Source organism: Budorcas taxicolor, chromosome 25 (genome assembly GCF_023091745.1).
Source record: "Budorcas taxicolor isolate Tak-1 chromosome 25, Takin1.1, whole genome shotgun sequence".
NCBI classification, from domain to species: Eukaryota; Metazoa; Chordata; class Mammalia; order Artiodactyla; family Bovidae; genus Budorcas; species Budorcas taxicolor.
In genome coordinates, this window is record NC_068934.1 from 43,011,527 (window position 1) to 43,029,894 (window position 18,368).

At 61.9% G+C, this 18,368-nt stretch overlaps 2 protein-coding genes across 8 annotated transcripts in view; one reads left to right on the forward strand and one right to left on the reverse strand.

Annotated features, from left to right (window-relative positions):
• MARK2 (microtubule affinity regulating kinase 2) overlaps nucleotides 1-4,989 on the forward strand; it is a 55,830-nt gene extending 50,841 nt beyond the window's left edge. For 2 of the 7 annotated variants that reach the window (XM_052661567.1, XM_052661569.1), the window contains exons 17-19: nucleotides 210-236; nucleotides 2,159-2,203; nucleotides 2,834-4,989. In XM_052661567.1, coding sequence (XP_052517527.1) covers nucleotides 210-236; nucleotides 2,159-2,203; nucleotides 2,834-3,197 — 436 coding nt within the window. In that variant the 3' untranslated portion in view covers nucleotides 3,198-4,989. The remainder of the gene's footprint in view (nucleotides 1-209; nucleotides 237-2,158; nucleotides 2,204-2,833) is intronic. The other 5 variants (XM_052661568.1, XM_052661571.1, XM_052661570.1 and 2 more) reach the window with 3 other exon arrangements.
• An 808-nt stretch (nucleotides 4,990-5,797) lies between these two features.
• On the reverse strand, nucleotides 5,798-9,711 carry RCOR2 (REST corepressor 2). Its single transcript, XM_052662161.1, has 12 exons — nucleotides 9,585-9,711; nucleotides 8,801-8,857; nucleotides 8,436-8,516; nucleotides 8,146-8,198; nucleotides 7,897-8,058; nucleotides 7,660-7,784; nucleotides 7,497-7,566; nucleotides 7,196-7,411; nucleotides 6,791-6,868; nucleotides 6,600-6,657; nucleotides 6,231-6,460; nucleotides 5,798-6,112 (listed from the first exon to the last, which is right to left on the reverse strand). The coding sequence occupies exons 1-12, from the start codon at nucleotides 9,709-9,711 to the stop codon at nucleotides 5,798-5,800; spliced, it is 1,572 nt and encodes a 523-aa protein (XP_052518121.1).
• Between the last annotated feature and the right edge of the window lie 8,657 nt (nucleotides 9,712-18,368).

Below are 18,368 nucleotides of genomic sequence, written 5' to 3' on the forward strand. Positions count from 1 at the left end.
CACCTCGGCATACAGCTGTGGGGCTGCAGGGTGGGGCATGAGCAGATGGGGGTGTCTGGGACTCTAGTCTCGCTGAGCGGCTCTTCAGAAAGTGGGGGTGACCCTTGGACCTGTAAAGCCCACTCCCCACCTGCTTATCCACATACCGTCTTGTTGGTTTTTTTTTTTATTTCTTTTTTTATTTTGTCTTTTTTTGTTTGTTTTTTTAGAAATCTGTCTTTCAGGTTTGCCAGAAGGTAGGCGTTGAGCCCGCTGTGTGTGTGTGTCTGTGTCCTGCCTCCATCACTAACGCCCCTCTTTGGCTCTTGCACCCTTCTCCATCTGCTAACCATGTCCATGTGGCACTGTCTCTGCCATCTTAAAGGGAAGACGACGGCCTCTGACAGGGTGGCCCACGAGGCCACGTTTGCCCACTGAGGGCAAATGGCTCTGAAAACAATGGGCCCGTCCCCCAGCGAGGGGGACCTTCTCAGGGAATTCTCCCTTTAAGATTGTCTCCTCCCCCTGGCCCCCTACCCCAGGTTTTGGTCACAAATTGTGATGGGCTCCTCTTCCGGCCGTTTCCCGTGTCTGTGCATGCGCTCTGAAGAAGCTCCACCCGGGTCAGAAGTGTGTCTGGGATGGTGTCTCACTCTGGGTCTCCTGGGCCTCCTCTTCCCTGGTGCCCTGAACTGCAGGTCCTCTGGGATGGCAGGACTTCAGGGGCGCTGCAGGGACACCGGGGTGTCCAGGCTTCTGCCTGACGCCTCAGGCCCGAGAAGCCTTTGCCTCTCGAGCGGGGCACAGCACCCCCTTCTGGCAGCTCCATGGAACAAGCCCAGCCCTCCCCCACCCCAGCAGGCCTCGGGCCTCCAGCCTTTGCTGGGCGGCTGGAGCCGAACATCCTCTCTGGGCTGTGTTCTCCAGTTTCGGCCTGTGGCTTCCTACAAGCCAGGAGCTGGGCCGTCCTACCCCTGTGCCCTGGCAGCAGAGGGAGATCCCCCCGCACTCAGGCACCTGCCTTCCTGGGCCAACTCCTGGCTCTGTCGCCCCCCAGCCCTGCCTTCGTCCTGTCTGGAGGCCTGGGTGGGCCGCATACCAAGCTGAGGAGCAGGTTGGAGCCCTGGTTCCCCAAGGCCAGCAGCCCAGGCCCTGCCCTGGGGCGGGGACACCTGACAGGCACCCGGTGCCCGGCTGACAGACGGCCGAGACAGGGTCTCCAGGCTTTCCCCCTTCCGCCCGCCGCTCCCCACCCAGCTCTTCAGTGCATGGCTGGCTGTTGACTCATGGGGCCCCAGTGGGGGCCTCCACCCCCGGGGCAGGAGCCAGGTGGGGCCCGAGAGCGCAGCCAGGCTCCTTCCCCTGCTCGGCGCAGGCGCCTGCTCGCCGCGCTGGTTGCGTTTGTGCGTCTCGTCTCTGTGTCCTTTTACATGTGCCGCTGCTGCTCGCGCTCTCCTCCGTCTTTGCTCTCCTCCGCACCCCCAGTTCCCCAGCTCCAGGCACCCATCTTCCAGCCAGGAGCTGGAGAAGCCGCTCAGCGGGGCCAGACCTCTTCCCCACCCACCCTCCCAAGGTGTCTGCCCTGCCCTGCCCTGCCCTCCGTCTCCCTTCTGTATCAGCAGATGGCCTGGCAGGCAAGGGAGTTATAAAAGAAAGAGGGAGGCAGGCCTGTCTCCAGCAGGCCTCAGGGCCCTTCTCCGCCCCCCCCACCCCGATCCAGCCCCAGACACTGAGCCCCAGGCACACTCCCAGCAGGTCTTAGCCCTTTGAGCCTCCCGAGATAGGCCTCTATTTATCCCCTCGCCCCTTCCCTCTAAGAGGACCGCGGTTCTGAGACCCAGCCGTGGGCCCCTAGAGCAGGAACCCCCTCCCCAGAGCCCTGCCTGTGGACTGTGTGCTCCATGAGCGCCCGCACATCCACACCCTCCTCCCCGGCTCCTTGCTGGCACGGATCTCCGTGTGGGGAGGGCCAGCACCCCCCACCGTGCTGGGCTCCCTGTGGGAGAGGGACGGTCAAGCTGCCAGCTTAAGGGGCCACGGGCCACCGAGCCTCACGGCCTGCCAGTGATGGGCAAGTGGCCTTCTGGGCTGGGGTCCTGCCCACCCACCGGTGGCACCTCCCCGGACCCGCCCTCACAGAGGTCCCAGCACTAAACTCTCCCTCGCTCTGTTTTTTGAGGAACCTGAATGAACCTGAAAGCAAAGACCGAGTGGAGACGCTCAGGTGAGAGAGGGCTGGAGCCAGCGCCAGCCCTGCGCGGGCCACCGGGCTCGCCGCGAGCCTCCTGCTCCTCTCTTCCTTCTGCCACACGGCTCTTCTTCCTGTGCTTCTGCCCTGGCCCACCCTCGTGGGGCCTCCCTCTCCTCAGAGCACCCCTCACCCCTACTGCAGCAGGTGTGGGCCCTTCTCCTGAGATCCGGTGGATTCTGGAAGCAGGAGCCTCAGGTCGGGTGGTTGGGGCTACAGACTCCCACCCACGGACAAGCTCAGCTCTCATGAAGCAGCCACTTCTCTCTGTCCGGTCTGTGAACTGCTCGGGGCTGCTGTGCAGTGCGCCCCGTTCTTCCCCGACCCAACCCTCTTCGAAGGAAAGCATGGAGCTGTCAGCTCGTCACCCCTGGCCAGGGGCTGGCTTCTTCTCCCTGCTCTGCCCTGAGACGGGGGTGCAGGACTGCCCACGCTCCTCACCCCGCTCTGCTCCCCGGGCCAGCTCTAACGCTCCCTCTTCCAGCACCGCTGCCTCCAGGGCACCCTCCCGCTGTCCTCTCTGGTCTCAGGGTCCATCTGCCAGGGGGGTGCTCCTGTGGGTGGGACACCGCAGCCCCCGCCTGACGCCCACCTCTGCCCTCTCAGCAGACCTCACGTGGTGGGCAGCGGCGGCAATGACAAAGAGAAGGAAGAGTTTCGGGAGGCCAAGCCCCGCTCACTGCGCTTCACGTGGAGCATGAAGACCACGAGCTCCATGGAGCCCAACGAGATGATGCGGGAGATCCGCAAGGTGCTGGACGCCAACAGCTGCCAGAGCGAGCTGCACGAGAAGTACATGCTGCTGTGCATGCACGGCACGCCCGGCCACGAGAACTTCGTGCAGTGGGAGATGGAGGTGTGCAAACTGCCGCGGCTGTCTCTCAACGGTGTTCGGTTTAAGCGGATATCGGGCACCTCCATGGCCTTCAAAAACATTGCCTCCAAAATAGCCAACGAGCTTAAGCTTTAATAGGCTGCCAGGAGTGGGGGGCGCGGAGGCGGCCAGCTGGACTTCGCTACTGGGGCCGGCGCTCTGCCCGCCCGGGCCAGACTGCAGAGATGGGTCGGTGTGTCTCCCCTGCTGGCACTTCCCCCCTCCCCGCCCTTCTCAGTTTTTTCTTCCATGTTTGTGGGGGATGGGAGATGGTTCTCTCCCCCTCCCCACGGCTACCCCTGCCCATAGAGCCCCCCTTCCCCCCCTCTCCCACAGGAGGCAAAGGAAGGGGAGGGAGGGGGTGGGGGGGCAGGGCTCCCCCTCGGTACTGCGGTTGCACAGAGTATTTCGCCTAAACCAAGAAATTTTTTATTACCAAAAAGAAAAAAGAAAAAAAAAAAAAAATTTCCCAGCGGCCACCTTTCCTCCCTGCCCCATTGGGACAGTCGAGACTGGATCTGTGGGGTTTCCCGGGAGGGTGGCTCAGGGCTGGAACACTCTCAGGCAAGAGTGGTGGAGTTCCCTGTCAGGCCCTCCGCCAGGCCCACTTTGGGCTTCTCCCCTCTCCTCTCCTCCTTCCCCTCCAAGCAAACCACCAGAGGTGGCCTTCCCCTGACCTCAGGCCCCTGGGCTGGAGGCCTGGGCGGCTGGGGGCTGGGGCGGGGGTGCCGCGCAGCCCAGAAGCGGGGGGCTGGCGGCGGCCTGGGGCTGGCAGGCTAGGCGCGGGGCTCGGCCTCCCTCCACACTGTATCCTCTGCCCCTTCTTCCCCAGAGGCTGGGCATTTCCTTCCACAAGCTGCTGTGGGGACATTTGTTCCCCTCCTCAAAAAGTCTGTGCCATCTTCTCCCACACCCTCCTGGGTAGAAGGCGGGGCTGACCCCAGGGCTGGGAGGGGAGGGGACCGCAGGGCAGATGGGCCCCCGGCCCCCAGGGGCTGCCCGGGCTGCTAGTCTCCGGAATAGGGACGATGGCATCCTCCTTTCTGGGAGGGCCTTTGTCTGAAAGCACAGCCCCCTCGCCGGTCCTCTCCCCGCTGCCCCTCTTCACTGGCATTAATCTGGGCACCAGCTAGTTCCGTAGCAGTGACTTCCCTCGCCACTCATCTCGGCCTTGCCTTCTCTTCCTCACACTGTCGCCCCTCCTCTCAGGAGACACTGCCCCGGTCCTCCAGGGCCGCCTGGCCGAGGCTTCGGAGGGTAGCGGGGCCGGGAGCCTCTGCCCTCCACGGGGTTGGGGGGACAGGTAGGCCACGGGCCTCCCAGCTCGCCGACCTCCGCAGCCAGGGTGGGAGTGGCTGGTTATGGGCGCTTGGCTGGTGGCAGCCGCTGCTTCCCTTAATTTATTTCTCTGCTGTTTCTGTTCTTGAGAAATTGGGGGAGGGGGTCCTAAACAGAGGCTGCCTCTACCCTCACCTGAGTTGTACATTTTTTGTGATGGGTTTTATTTTTTATTTTATTATTTTATTTTTTTTTTTTTTGATTTATGATGACTCCACCCCTACTCATCACCCCACTCCCAGGCCTGGCTCCATGGCAAGTCAAGCCCTTGGGTCCCAGGAAGGGGCCTCGCCAACCTCAGCCCTCCCGCCCCAAGCCCTGACCGTGGGCTTCGGCTCCTACCAAGGGCTTCCCCTCCTTCCTTCCCTCCCCCTTCCTGCCCTATGGAACAGCCCGGGTGCTCCCAGGGGCCGGGAGGGCAAGGCTTGGCTCCCAAAGGGGGTGGTGGCTGGCGGTGGGGGGGCGGCTCCCAGGCAAGGTGGCCCCTCCCCACCCAGCCCCCCTTCCTGCACTTAGTTTCTCCTCTGGATCAAACACGTAATAAAGAGAATGTTTGGAATCTGAGCTGCCTCCTCCTGTTTCTCATCCCAACTGGGCAGGGACCCAGTCCCCATGGGCAAGATATGGCCCAGCCCACCTGCCTCGCTGGGGAGAACTGATTGCTGTTTGGGCCCTGGAGAAGGGACAGCGCTGGGTGGACCCATGGCCCTGACAAAGACACTAAGCCTGGGACCCTTAAACCAAAAGAAGATTCAGTGAGCTTGAAGGTTTTATTTTTTAAAAACATTGAAAAATAAACCCATGTCTGCATATGTTCCCAACCCTCCCTACTCTATCTAGGCTGGTGGGCAGGGGGGCACCCTCAGAGCTCCTCAGCATCCCCACCCGGCTCCTGAAGACAGGAGAGCTAGCTCTCTGGCCCCAAGGGACCTCTCTGCCCACCTCCCCCCTCCAGTGCCCTCCCCACCTCCCCCAGACTTATTGCTACAAGAAGAGAAAGACGAAGAACAGCCAACACGTGAAACTGTCCTCGCCCCCAGCCCCACACTATGGTCTCTACCCCCTACACGAAGGGCAGGACCAAAGGCCAAGCCCTGGCCGCTAGGAGGCGGCCATTCCAGTCCCAGTCAGGAAAAGTACCCTCAGGCCAGCTCACAAGGCCCCAGACTCTGGCCGGGCTTGGCCACCGGAAACAACGTGCAGAACCCACGGGGCCAGCTGTGCCAGGCGCGGCAGCCCTGGGTCCTGAAAGACCTGGCGCGACCTCTAGTCCCTTCTGTCCTTGGTGAAGCCGGAGGTCCCCAGGGACGCCCAGCCGAGGGCTTCTGGAGCCTCTGGTTGGCGGAGAGCCTCGGGGCTCAGAGCGAGGGTGCCGGAGGCTCCAGTGGGGCTCCAGTCAGGGTGGGTGGGGGCTGAGGGCCAGGCCGGGCACTGTGGCGGGAGGCAGCCAGGGCAGGGCGGATGAGAGGTGGTGGCGGCTGGTTGGGGGCCAGCCGGGGCTGAAGGAAACGGCCCTGCTGGAGTGGGGGTGGCTGGCGTAGCAGGGTGGGGGCTGTGGGCAAGGGTGGCCTCAGCAGTGGGGGTGGCTGGGACAGCGAGGTGGGAGGTGGAGGAGGGGGCGGTGCAGGGGGCCCCGATCGGGGTCCCGACGTGGAGACGGATGTGATCTGGACCTGAGAGGAGACAGAAGGGTGAGAAACCGGGTTCGAGCACACCCTCAGCCCATCTTTAAGGACGGAGGTGATGGTTCCTCTCCTCTCTCCTCGCAGCACTTCTCTCTCCCCTTCTCACCTCATCATCTTCCTCTAGGGCTGGGGCTGGCAAGGGAGCCCCTCTCCTAGCCTCCTCCATGGGGACCGGGGCTCCAGGGGCCCCATCCTGCTCGGCCTCCCACTCCTGCAGCACCTCCTCCAGATTGAAGCGGCGCCGGTAGCTCACAAAGAAGGTCTTCACCTGGGTCAGAGTCTTGTTCCCAATCACCTCTGCAATAGCCCCAAAGTCTTTGCCATACCTACGGATGGCTGCAAGGGTCAAAAGGGCAGCAGAGTGTGAATACCGCCTTAGATCTAGTTACTTCCCTGATCCTTCCCCTCTGCCGCAGCTCCCTGGGGGGAAGGAGACACTCCTGGGGCCCTCTGTTCTCTCCAGAGCCTCACCCACCTTGTACGGCCAAGAGCTGCTCATCCGTGGTCCAGCGGGAGTTGAACTTGGTATTGGCCTGCAGAGCAAGGGATGGATCCTTGAGACTCAAAAACAGGGGAACAGAGGGCCTGCTCTCCAAACAAAACTCCCCTTTCTTGCTCGGCCACCAGAGTCCCTCCTGCCCCCCAAACTTGAAAGAGCAGCCTCACCTCAGGGGGGCGGAGTGGATCAATACCGCCCTCCAGGGCTTGGCGGAGGCTGCTATTGGTCTGCTTCATGCTTTGCACCTGGGAAGGTAAGTCAAGAGAGGGCCGTCAAACTCCACGCCCGGAGGCCATCAATAGCAACCCTCACCCAGCCATCTACCTCATCTCATCGCTCACAACCATTCAGTAGGGGAGACACTGGGGTGTGCCCCTTTTCAAAGACCAGCGTTATTTATTTATTTATTAGTGACCAAAACAGAACATCAAGTTACCCAGAAACCCAGAGGATGGAGAAAATGCAGGCTTGGCAACCACACAACCTCCCTTACAGCTCAGCTGCCCCCAGTTAAGAGTCCCCAGCTGCCAACTGTCCCCTCTCACAGCTCCTCCTTCCCCTGGGCCCCCTACCTGGCGCTTGAGGGAGATGAGCTGGGAGTCAAGGCCTCGAAGTGTGAGGTTGGCAAGGTCCGGGCTCCCTGACACTGCGGTGAGGCCCTCAGGGCTCAGGTACATGCCTTTGGGCGGGCGCCTCCGAGTTCTCAGCGGATGGTGGCGGTACTGGGAACCCTGGGCCTCCTTCTTTCCTGGGCCCGGCCGGGCATTCAGGGGCCGAGAGGGCAGAGGCTGCCAGGGAAGAAAGAGGTGGGCGGTGCAGAGCCGAAGGAGAGGGCGGGCCAGCGGGCGGGCCAGCAGAGCTCTGCACCCTCACCTCTCTCTTGGGGTCTCCAGCGTCCGGCTCCCCCTCACTCACGGCTCCTCGTCCCTCTTCAAGCTCATCGCTGCTTACACGGGGGCCAAGGAGCGGGTGAGGCAGGGGCTAGGGGCTGCAGGAGCACTGTCTACCCCCACCCACAGCTTCCCCAGGCCCCGACCTGTCTTCCTTGTCCTTTCGGCCCCCAAGCCGCCGAGCCTGTCTGTCCATCACACTGGTCCGGCTGCGGGTCTTCTTCCAAGAGTAGTAATACTTCACCAGGCTAGGAATCAGCTTGTCAGGCAGCTGGGGGCAGGGGGCAACGCCAGAGGCTGGAGCCCACCTAAGACTCCAGGCCCCGGGAAGGCTTATCAGAAAGAAGGGCCCGAGGAGCGCCGACAGGGGTGGAGGGCTTTACCATCTGCTGGATCCGCTGGAAGCACTTGCCATGGAAGCCAAAGGCCTGTTCAAACAGCACCTTGTCCTCCACCGTCCACTCATCCGGGAATGGGGTGAAGTTGGCCAGGTCAGCCAGCGACTTCTCTACGTCGTGTTTATGCCACAGGAGCATGCCCAGTGCCTGGCCCAGGAGAGAGGAGGACTCGGGCTCAGCCGCCCTCAGCACCGTGCTGTCTCCTCCCCGAACCCCTGCGGGGCCGAGGCTCACCTGCTCGATGTTGTAACCGTGCTTCTCCTTGGCCATCGCAATGTACTTGTCAACTGCAGAGGCGGGAGGAGCCAGCTCTTGCAGGAGGGGTTACAACTCCTAACCCAGGCCTGTCCAGACAGGGGTATGCCCCCAGGGACTAGGCCCCTGACCCTGAGCCCCAGGGCAGGGGTTGAACCCACGTCTCAGCCTCTAGCCCACTTCTGAGAAGAGCCGGCCAGCAGCGGATAGGAGAACCAGGCCCCCAGCTCCCAAGGGTATGCATGAACCCAGGATCCCACCCCACTCACGCTTGGCATCTGACACACAGTGGTTAGGGGACCACACCAACATCCCCTTCAGCTCCTTGTTACTGTAGCGTGCGGGGCTCTCTGAAAGGCAGAGGACAGAGGACACCATCACCCGGGTGGCCCTGGCCTGGACCCAAGGCCAGAGGGCAGCGGAGTGAGGCCTGTGAGGTGAGGCCCAGAGGGGAAGGAGGCACAGAGGACCAGACAGGAAGGCAGAGCAGGAAAACTAACCATGCCACAGGGCCGGCCACCCACCCCCGCCTGTCCCACCAGTGGGCGCCAGTCAAGGGCTCCCTCAGGTGGGGCCCGGGGCCAAGCCACAGGCCCCCAAGTCCCCTCCCTTCACAGCCTGTCCTGCCACTCACCAGGCTTGCACTCCGGAATTACGGCCTGGTAATTGGTTCCAACGCGGATCATGCTGTCTGTGGAGCAAGGGGGAGGCAGTCAGGACTCCAGGGAGGGAGGATGGGAGGATGGGAGGATGTGGCGGGGGAGGTGGCTGGCCTGGAGTTCTTCCTGACCACCCAGGGCCCCCATCTTCCAGGAGGCTCACTTTTCCCTGATCATCTCCTCAGTTACCCTCAGTCACAGAAGCAACTGGAAAAGGGAGAGACCTTGCCTAGCTATAGCGCTGGGGCGAGGGGGGGGGGGGCAGTTGGGGGGGTGGAATACGGGCCAGTTTTAAAGCCCAGGCCCAGCAGAGCCCTTTGTTCTGACTTAGTGGGGGGGCGAGGGGGGTTGGAGGGCTGCCCCTAGACCTGGACCACAGCCCTGCAGGGAATCCAAGGCTCCTCCCCACCACATGAGCCTCACGGCTTGGTGTGGAGGTGTCTTTCCAGCTCCTGCCCCAGCCAGACCTCACTCCTCTGCAAGGTGGTAAGGTATGAGGAGCCTAAGCTGTGAAAGGGACGGACGCCTGAGTACCTCGGGGGCTGAGGGCAGGGAGGGGGCAGGCAGGACCGCCTCCCCGGCAGCTAGGGGCCCAGCCTCCAGATTCCCTGTGCCGGCTTGGGGAGAGCAAAGCAGAGGCTCCGATTCAAGGAGGGCAGGAGCCATGCCTAACAGTACCCCTGGGGTCGGCAACTCTCCCCCGCGCGCCTCCCCCCGCCCCGGGCCGGTGCGCCTTTAACCCCAGGCTGCCGGGCTCACCGTGCGAGTGCTCCTCCTCGCTGCTGTCATCCTCCGAGTGCGGCTGTCCGCCGTTGGGCGCCGTCTTGGCCCGGCTGCGGGACAGGATCCCGGAGCCCGCGCTCGGCTTCTCCATCACCGAGGGCATTACCCCCGCCCAGCCGCCCCGGGGGGCGCGGGAGCCTTCGCAGAGCCGCGGTGGTTGCCGCGCTCGCCCGGAGTGCCGCGCCCGGCCCGGCCTGGAGGGGTCGCCACTGAGGCTACGAGAGCCAGGAGGTCAAGCGTGGCTAGGGTCCGGCGGAGCAGAAGCCCAGCGGGCAGCCCGGCGCTCTCCGCGACCCCCAGAGGGGAGGGCTTCAGAAAAGTTTGTGTAGAAGTGGGGTACGCGGGGGAAGAGCCGCAAGGTCCGGTGCGGTTGCGGCGCGCTCGCTCTGTACGCCCCCACGGAATTGGGGGCTCCCCGGAGAAGTCGGGGCGACCTGCCCTCGGGGCGCCGTGGAGCCCCAATTGCCCGCCTGCCCACGCAGTTCAGCGAGCGGGCGCTGCGGCGCAACTGCCGCCCGCCCCCGCCCCTCCCCGCGAGCTCCGCGTCTCTCGGCTGCACCAGGATGCCCCAGTCCCCGGGCGGGGACCCCTGTCCGGACCAGACCCCCGCCTGCGACGGCAGCCGGCGGCGGCGGGACGGCGCGCACGGCGCGCGGCGCTGGGGCAGAGTTGCCGGGAGGCGCGGGAGCGCAGCCGCGGGCGCCGCCTCGCACCCTAGCCGGCGCGCTCGCTCGCTCGCTCGCTCGCTCTCCCCGGCGCGCTCGGGCTGCTCGGCCGCCCGCCCGCTCTCCGCCGCCGCTCGCTCCTCGCGCACACAATGAAGCTGCTGGCAGGGAAGTAGTGCCGGCTGCGGCCTCAGCACCCCTCCCCCAGCCGATGCCTCCGCCAGCTGAACATCTGGCCCTGGGGTGGGAGGCAGGGCCCGGGGGGCGGGGCCTGGGGGCCGGGGCTAGACCTCCGGGGGGTGGGGTCAGGACCCGGGTGGCGCGCGCTTCCCTCTGCCTGCCCCCGGGACTCGCAGACTTGCCCCCCAGGGGGAGACCCTCTGCCCCCCCCCCACCCCACCCCCAGGAGTAGCCAGGGGTCAGCCCCACCCACGCGCACACCAGCCCCACACAGCAGCGGGCTCGGGTTACCGCCGCCTGCCCCGGGGGCCCTGAGGCCGCCTGCCCGCCCGCCCGCCCGGGTGGAGCCCAGCTTTTCCTTCCATTTCCCTTCCTGCCAAGGAACTCCCCGCCCCCCCCTTCCGCAGAGGGGACCCCCCCCCCACGCACACACACATCATGCGCCCTTGGGGGCCAGAGCGGATGGGAGGCCGGACAGGCGAGGATTGAATTCCTCCAAGAGCTGCCGGGCCAAGGAGCCTGGCTTCTGGTGTGCATCTGTGGGTCTCCAGGGGTCACCTCAGTTCCCTTTAACGGCTGCAGTGCGCACCCCAAAACAGTGGCCCATGGGGTTGCGGGATGGGGCGTGGGAAGTGCAGGGGAAGACCTGGACTGCAGAGTGGGGGGGAAGCTGGGGGTCTGTCCTCCCCGCCCCCTCCCACGCCCGCCCCGAGTTCACTGTCATCCCAGCTGGGAGGAGAGCCCCCTCCCCCAGGACGAGCACGGGCAGAGTGACAGACCGGGAAGCGGGTAGCGCGGCACAGACGGAGAGGGGGGAGGGGGTGGGCAGAGACTTTCAAAGCCAGACCCAGCCACCCTGCCAGGCACACAAAGAGCCAGCACACACACCGGCGGCGGCGGCTCGGAGCCTGCGAGCCGCGCCGGTGCCCGTCCCCGCCGCCCCAGGCACGTGCTGCGGCGCACACAGGCCGAGGCCCCCTCCCGCCCGCGGCCCCTCCCACCCGAACCCCGGACTCCCAGACGCACCTCCGCCCGGGCACACCCCGCTGTGCCCAGGCTGAGCCGAGCCGGCGCTCGCACCCTCCTTTCCCTTCCCTTCCCTTCCTCGGCCACTCTGTAATCAGATTCCTAAATTTAGAAGCAACCCCGGGCCCAGCCAGGGGTCCCCGCCCCCACACGCTGCCTGCGGCCAGCCGGCCGGGGTCCTGCGGTCGGGCCACGACCCGGCCGGGGTCTCCAGGTCCCGGGGGCTTCTGAGGGCGGCTGGGCAGAGGCAGGCCCGACCCCACCCGGCTGCGGTGCTGTCGGGCCACAACTGGGGCCACCCAGCCGGCGGCCACGTTGCCCGCCACACCTCCGGCCAGAGCGCTGGGGCCTTTTTCCTCCTCTTAAATCATGGGTTGGGCACCAAGCCCCAGGGTGGGGAGGTCTGGATAGAGGAGAACGAATAGGCCGAGGGCAGGTCCGAGCTGTGAGGTAGGCTAGAAATGAAAAGAGCCTCCTCAGCCTAAGCCCTCCTGAGTGGCAGGGTGCCACCCCACCCCCAGCACCTCCAATCTTTAGGGAGCCTCTCCTCTCTGTCCCCTCCCGCCTGGCAGGCAGCCAGGGCTGCTCACAGCTCTCTCCTATGATGGAGTCTTCCATTTTGCCCACAGCAGCCCCCCATTAGGCAGGGCCTCGGCTGAGTCCCCTAATTCCCCCTTGCCTCTTTTCCATACTGGTACTCAGGATCCAGGGCCCAGCATCTCACCTCACCTCCAGACCTCAGCATCATGCTCTTTCTGGCCTCCCTCCTCCCAGGCTGCCCCAGGTACCCCCAGCCACCAGCATCCTGCCATCCTTTGCACCCTGCCCCCCATAAGGAGGTAGCTGTATTCTCACTTCTCCCTGGAGCCTGGAGCTCAGGGCCAGAGAAGATTCTACTCTGGAGGTGGGGGCAGGGAGAGAAGGCTTATGCCTTGGAGTTGCAGAGGAGGGGGGGAGTCTGCGGACCCTGGTGTGATGAGGCTTCTGCCTAGGAGGTGGGACACCACATGGGAAGGGTATCCTAGGAATTTGGGGATGATGGTGGGGGCCACGATGTCCAGAGAGGAGGTGCATTCCTAGTGAGCAAACCTCCCCAAGGGGCATCCTTGCAGGGTTAGGAGGGGGAGGGGCAAGGCCCCACCCTCCCACCTGCTGCAGCCGCCCCCCCTCCCCAGCTGGCCCCCTCTTTTGTGCAAAGCCACACAAAGGACAAGGGGCCCCGGCCGGCCTGGCCATCTGCTCCCAGCAGCCAGAAGGCTCTTAAAGAGACAGCACCCCCTCCCTGCCCCGGGGCTGCAGGGTGCGATAGAGCGGGTGCTCCAATGGAGCCTGGTCTCAGCAGTACCCCACATGCCGCCCACTTTTCCCTGGCTCCCCCAGCCCCAGGTGAGAAATCCTCCTCTCCCAGAGCACCGAGGTGCCACGTGGCTTAGAATGCAGGGGTGTGGGAGGGGGAGCAACGAGGCAGCCAGGGACCAGCCCCTCCTCTCCTGCCTTAGGCGGAGGGGCTGGGGGAGCTCAGCACTGGGGTCTCTCGGCTCCCTGAGGCCACCTCGGAGCTTTGTGAGGGCCACCCGTCTCCTGGAGTGCCCTCCCCGCCAGGGAGCTCCCCTAGCCCTTCCTCAGGGAGGATGCTGGTGCTTGCATTTTGAGGCCTGCAGGCCGCTGGGCAGGAGCCCAGTGATCTGATCCGGGCACATTTGTTTCCTGCGTTTTCCAGTTGAGGAAACTGAGGCTTGGCACAGCCCCCACAGGGGCCTCCACGAAACTAAAGCCACAGGCTGTGTCTGAAGGCGGCCTCCCGCCACCCACCCAGGCCAGATAAGGCTCCTCACCCTGAGATCTCCAAGAAGCCAGAGCCTTTGCCACACTGCTAGGGATACAAGTTTACAATATTTGTGTGATTGTTTATTTCTCCACTGTTTCCCTGCTGAGCCACCAGCAGGGATTAGGTCCCCTGTGTTCACTGCTGTGTTCTCAGCGCCTGGTATATAGTAGGCACTCAATATTTGCTGAATAAATGCCAGAAGCCCCCAAATCCTTCCTCTTCACTGTTCCTCTGTCCTCTGTGTGTTAGGCATCTCACCCTCTCCCTCCTCCTCGAGGTGAGGCAGAGGGGACAAAGGTCGAAGCAGGATGCTGGGAAAGAAAAGGAGGGTGACCTTGAACAAGCCATCAGCCTCCCCTCTCCCTCCTCCCAAAGGCGGGGGCAGCTCCAGCCAATCCCGAACCCCTAGCCCTGCCAGACAGACTGGGACTGTCCTGAGCTCTGGCCAGGCCAGCCTGGCCGCTGCGGCGTGGTGCCTGGGACCCTGGCCAGGCCCTCGGTGGCCACAGCCAAGGGGCTCCGCTTGGGGAGGGTGGCAGGCAGGCGGGCCCTTGGGTGGGGGAGGGAGGGTGGCAAGATCTCAGGAAAAACCTGGCTGAGCAGCCGGGGGAGTTGGACAGGAGGCCAAGGGAGATGAAGCTGGGGAAATGAAGAAGGTGGGCTATAGTGCTGAAGGAGCATGGGGGTGGGGGTAGGGCTCCCTCCAGGGCCCCCATCCCCTCAACCTGCCCAGACAGGACCTTGGTTCCTCCGTCCCTCCCAGGGGGCCCCCTGCCCCCCTGGGCCCACTGGCAGGCTGTGTGCCCCAGGCACTGCCCTCCTCCTCTCTCGGACCTGGTAGTAACCCCCTGAACAGGCCCACACTCCCACCCGGGGTTGTGAAGAGACTGGGAGGTGACAGAGGTGACAGTCCGGTGCTTGGCACCGCCTCAGCACTGGGCACTGTGGCCGTGTGAGGAGGGCAGGGAAAGGAGACCGGGCCCGCGCATCTGTGAGCGGCGCTCACCGAAGCGGGAGCAGGCAGGAGGTCAGCAAGGAGAGACCCCAGGCTTCCTGACACCCGCGCCGAGGAAATCTGACTCCCCCAAGCAGAGCAGGAATGAGGGTGGAAGATCAGAGAGACCTTAGCAGAGAGACAAGAGCAGGCGATGGGACCCATAGCGGGGCAGCTTCCAGACCTGGGAGCCACCTCTGTTCCTCTGGAAGCCAGGAAAGGAGCCTCCTCCCCTTACCCTAACCTGGGCCACAGCTGACGCCCTCTGGCGGTGACAGCGTGGACCAAGGGGGCCCACCTCAGCCAGGCCACAAATGTCTTCCCAGGGAGTCTGAACACCAGCCCCCTGAGAAGCCCACTCTCCGGGGTACAAGGGCATGGGGTTAAGATCCTCCAGGACCGACTGAGCTTTCTATCCAATCCCCAGGACCTCCCCGTGGCCCATACCCCCTAGAACCACCCAGAACAAAGTGGGGTGGAGCCGAAACCCCTGGAGAAATGGCCAAGGAGAGGCAAATCACAGGGAAAGTGCAGGAGCTCCCTGCCAGCCAGGAAGCTCAGAACCAGGGTGAGTCTTGGCTCTGCTTCTTGCTTGCTGTGTGGCCCGGGGTGAGTTACTTGGCCTTTCTGAGCCTCAGGTCCTCCATCTCTCTGAGGGAACAGTAACTCTGACCTCATCTGATTGTTGGGAAGATCCAACAAGCATCATCTCAGATGGCATGTCATTCAAGTCTCCATCAATGCTGGTTTCCTTCTGAAACAAGGGTCCCCTCTTCAACAGGCCCCAGCAGAGCTGGAGAAGCCCCTCACTGCTCAGTGAGGCAGCCCGTGCCCTGTGGACCAGCTGAAGGCCATTGTTATGTGGCATTCCTAGGCCTCTGAACTAAAAGCTCTTCCTCTGTGACATTTGACCCTTGACAGCCTCCCTCTGACTGCTCTTCTGTTCCAGATTCCTACCTTCAATGTGATCTCTCCATGGAAATAGAGCTGGAGAAAGATCCTCCGATACTGCTTTGGTCAGGCCCCACTCTTGCTCAATAACTTTCCATGGTTCCCTATTGCCTTCTGGGCAAAGTGGAAACTTCTCTCCCAACCCAGTACTCAAGGCCTTTCCAGCCTGTATCTGATCCAGCTGAACAGGTCTGCTCACTACTTGCTGAGCCCTACCCAGAATACCCCATCCCCGCTGCAGACCCTGGCCCACTCACTTGCACAGCCCCTGCCTGGCTGGTCCCTCAGAACTGCTGGCTCCTGGTGGCCAGCTCTGCTCTGACATGGCCCATCCAGGGCTCCTGGCTTAGCTGTGAGCACCCCTCCTGCCCCTGCTCAACCTCCCCTGTTCATGCTCCCCTTCCACCACCCCAGCCACTGCATGGCTATTAGCCCATGACCTGGCCTCCAGCTTCCAGAGGGCATTGAGGCCTCTGGGAGAAACCCACTCCAAGGCCTTGCCCTTGTACCCCAAGATTCTACTCCTTCCCTCTGACCTCCAGTTGCTGGTGTGCCTTCCCCCTTCAAAGCCAGCCTGCCTCCCAGGCTCTGCATCTCCCAGACACACACACACACACACACTCCTGTGAGTACTCGGGGCCTAGTGCCTAGGTTTCATTTGGCCCTCATGGTTTCGGCTCCACCCCACTTTGTTCTGGGAGGTTCTGGGGATTGGATAGGGCTAAGGCCCTTCATCCCAAGACACTGCCATCGCGCGTGTACACCAACATGCTAACACACAATCACCCCTTCAACCCAAGTTCACCTTTAGCTACCTTCAACTGGGCTTCCCTGGTGGCTCAGCTGGCAAAGAATCCGCCTGCAATGTGTGAGACCTGGGTTCAATCCCTGGGTTGGGAAGATCCCCTGGAGAAGGGAAAGGCTACCCACTCCAGTATTCTGGCCTAGAGAATTCCTTGGACTGCATGGTCAATGGGGTCACAAAGAGTTGGACATGACTGAGTGACTTTCACTTTCAGCTAAAGCTATTGCTGCCTTTTTGCTCTTTTAAAAGCTGGGCTTCCTAAAAAAGGCTGTTCACAACCCTCCATCCTTGTCCTCACCTCCCACTCAATCCGCAGCCTGCTGCAGGGTTCTGTACCCCTTGACCACTCCACAGAGACTGCTCCTGCCAAGGTCACTAGTGGCTGTCACCTGTAAATCCAAAGGACCTTTGATGGGCCTGGACTCAGTCCACCTCTGGGCCAGACAGACAGAGAGGACACGAGCTCCCAATTGACTCCCATCCTCTCTGCCACCAAACCCTTGCTGGTGAGCATTTGGTCCCAGGCCACACCCTTAACCCCCTGGGCTGTGGACACTGCAGCCTCCATCTCTAGCCCTGGCCTCTGCCCCTGGCTCTGGACCCCATACCCTACCAGCTTCCTTCTGGACTTCTGGGCTCAGTTTTCTCTTAGACACCACAAGTTCAACCTGCCCAAGATAGATTTGAACTGTGGTGTTGGAGAAGACTCTTGAGAGTCCCTTGGCCTGCAAGGAGATCCAACCAGTCCATTCTGAAGGAGATCAGCCCTGGGATTTCTTTGGAAGGAATGATGCTAAAGCTGAAGCTCCAGTGCTTTGGCCACCTCATGTGAAGAGTTGACTCATTGGTAAAGACTCTGATGCTGGGAGGGATTGGGGGCAGGAGGAGAAGGGGACAACCGAGGATGAGATGGCTGGATGGCATCACGGACTCGATGGACGTGAGTCTGAGGGAACTCTGGGAGCTGGTGATGGACAGGGAGGTCTGGTGTGCTGCGATCATGGGGTCGCAAAGAGTCGGACACGCCTGAGCGACTGAACTGAATCTTTCTCAAGTCCAATCTAATCAAGTCAGCCCTCTGCTTTTCCATATCCTTTGATAATCTCCTTCAAAACCGGGCCTCCTGACATCCCTTCCCCCTTTGCCTTTCTCCTTTGGGGATCCATGTGGTCCTGTGGAGTTGATCCCACCCCAGTGTCATCCCTGGGTATCAGGATTGGTTCCAAAGTGGACTAGAGACCTAAGCTAGCCCAAACAGCGTGTTACAAATATGGACGAAGGCCAGGAAGCTGAGTCAAGAGGGCACCAGGAAGAGATGGGGAAAAACTGGTTTCTCAGTGACTTCAACTTCACCTGAAGCCATGGAACCGCTGAACTTTTTAGTCATGCGAGCCAATACCTTCCCTTGATTGTCTGATCCTGGTCAATTTCAGTTTCTCATCACTTGCAACCACAGCTTCTGAAATAACACATCTCTCCAGATCATCCTGCTTGGACTTACACGCCAGCCACACCCAGCCACCTGCAGTTCCCTTGGAGTCTGTAGATTCGAGTCCTGACACCAGGCTTGCTGCTTCTTTCCTTGTTGACTCATTCTCATTTGCCTTGTAAAATAAAGCTCAATTTCACCCAGTCTAGGTCATCTGCCCCTCCCCATCTCAGCACTGATCACACTCTAATGTAATCACATACCTGTTTTCCTGTCTCTCCCCTCCTTGAGGTTGCGAGTCCTGAGAGGGCAGAGCATCTGTGTTACTCACCTGTGGCCCTCTCACTGCACAGGTGCCTACACTGCCAGGTCCCAAGAAACCACTCCTGTCAAATTTCCCCTAATTTTACCGACCTATTAGGAGCCCCTTATAGGCAAAGATTAAAAATAACAGTAGAAAGCGCCAACTTTTGTGAGTACCTATTATTTCTATTTTCACAGCTATATTCCCCAGACCCTAGATTACAAGTACATAGTAGATTCTTGATTACTATTGTTGAATAAATTAGTGGATGAATAACAAACAAATGGAATGCTCATAGGTACCAACCACCGTGTGCAAAACACTTGTCTAAATTGTCTCATTTTCCCCTACAGTAACCCTATGAGGAAGGTATTCTAATTATCTTCATTTTGCAGATAAGGAGCTGAGGCTTCAGAAGATCACACAGCTTGAAAGTGGCAGAACTGGGGCTGGTTTCAAGTCAACTGATGCCGCAGCCCTGTTCTTCATATCCCTGAGTCCACATCGTTCCAGTTACCATGCATTTGGCTGTGCCTGGGGGACCCGCCACTTAATAGTGCTTTGAGCAAAGTAGTGCA

Coding starts and splice junctions, on each gene's coding strand:
- RCOR2 (XM_052662161.1), bottom strand. CDS start 9,711: ATGCCCTCGGTGATGGAGAAGCCGAGCGCGGGCTCCGGGATCCTGTCC. Junction 8,858..9,584: donor CGAGGAGGAGCACTCGCACG/GTGAGCCCGGCA, acceptor CTTGCTCCACAG/ACAGCATGATCCGCGTTGGA. Junction 6,113..6,230: donor CCCTAGAGGAAGATGATGAG/GTGAGAAGGGGA, acceptor GTCTCCTCTCAG/GTCCAGATCACATCCGTCTC.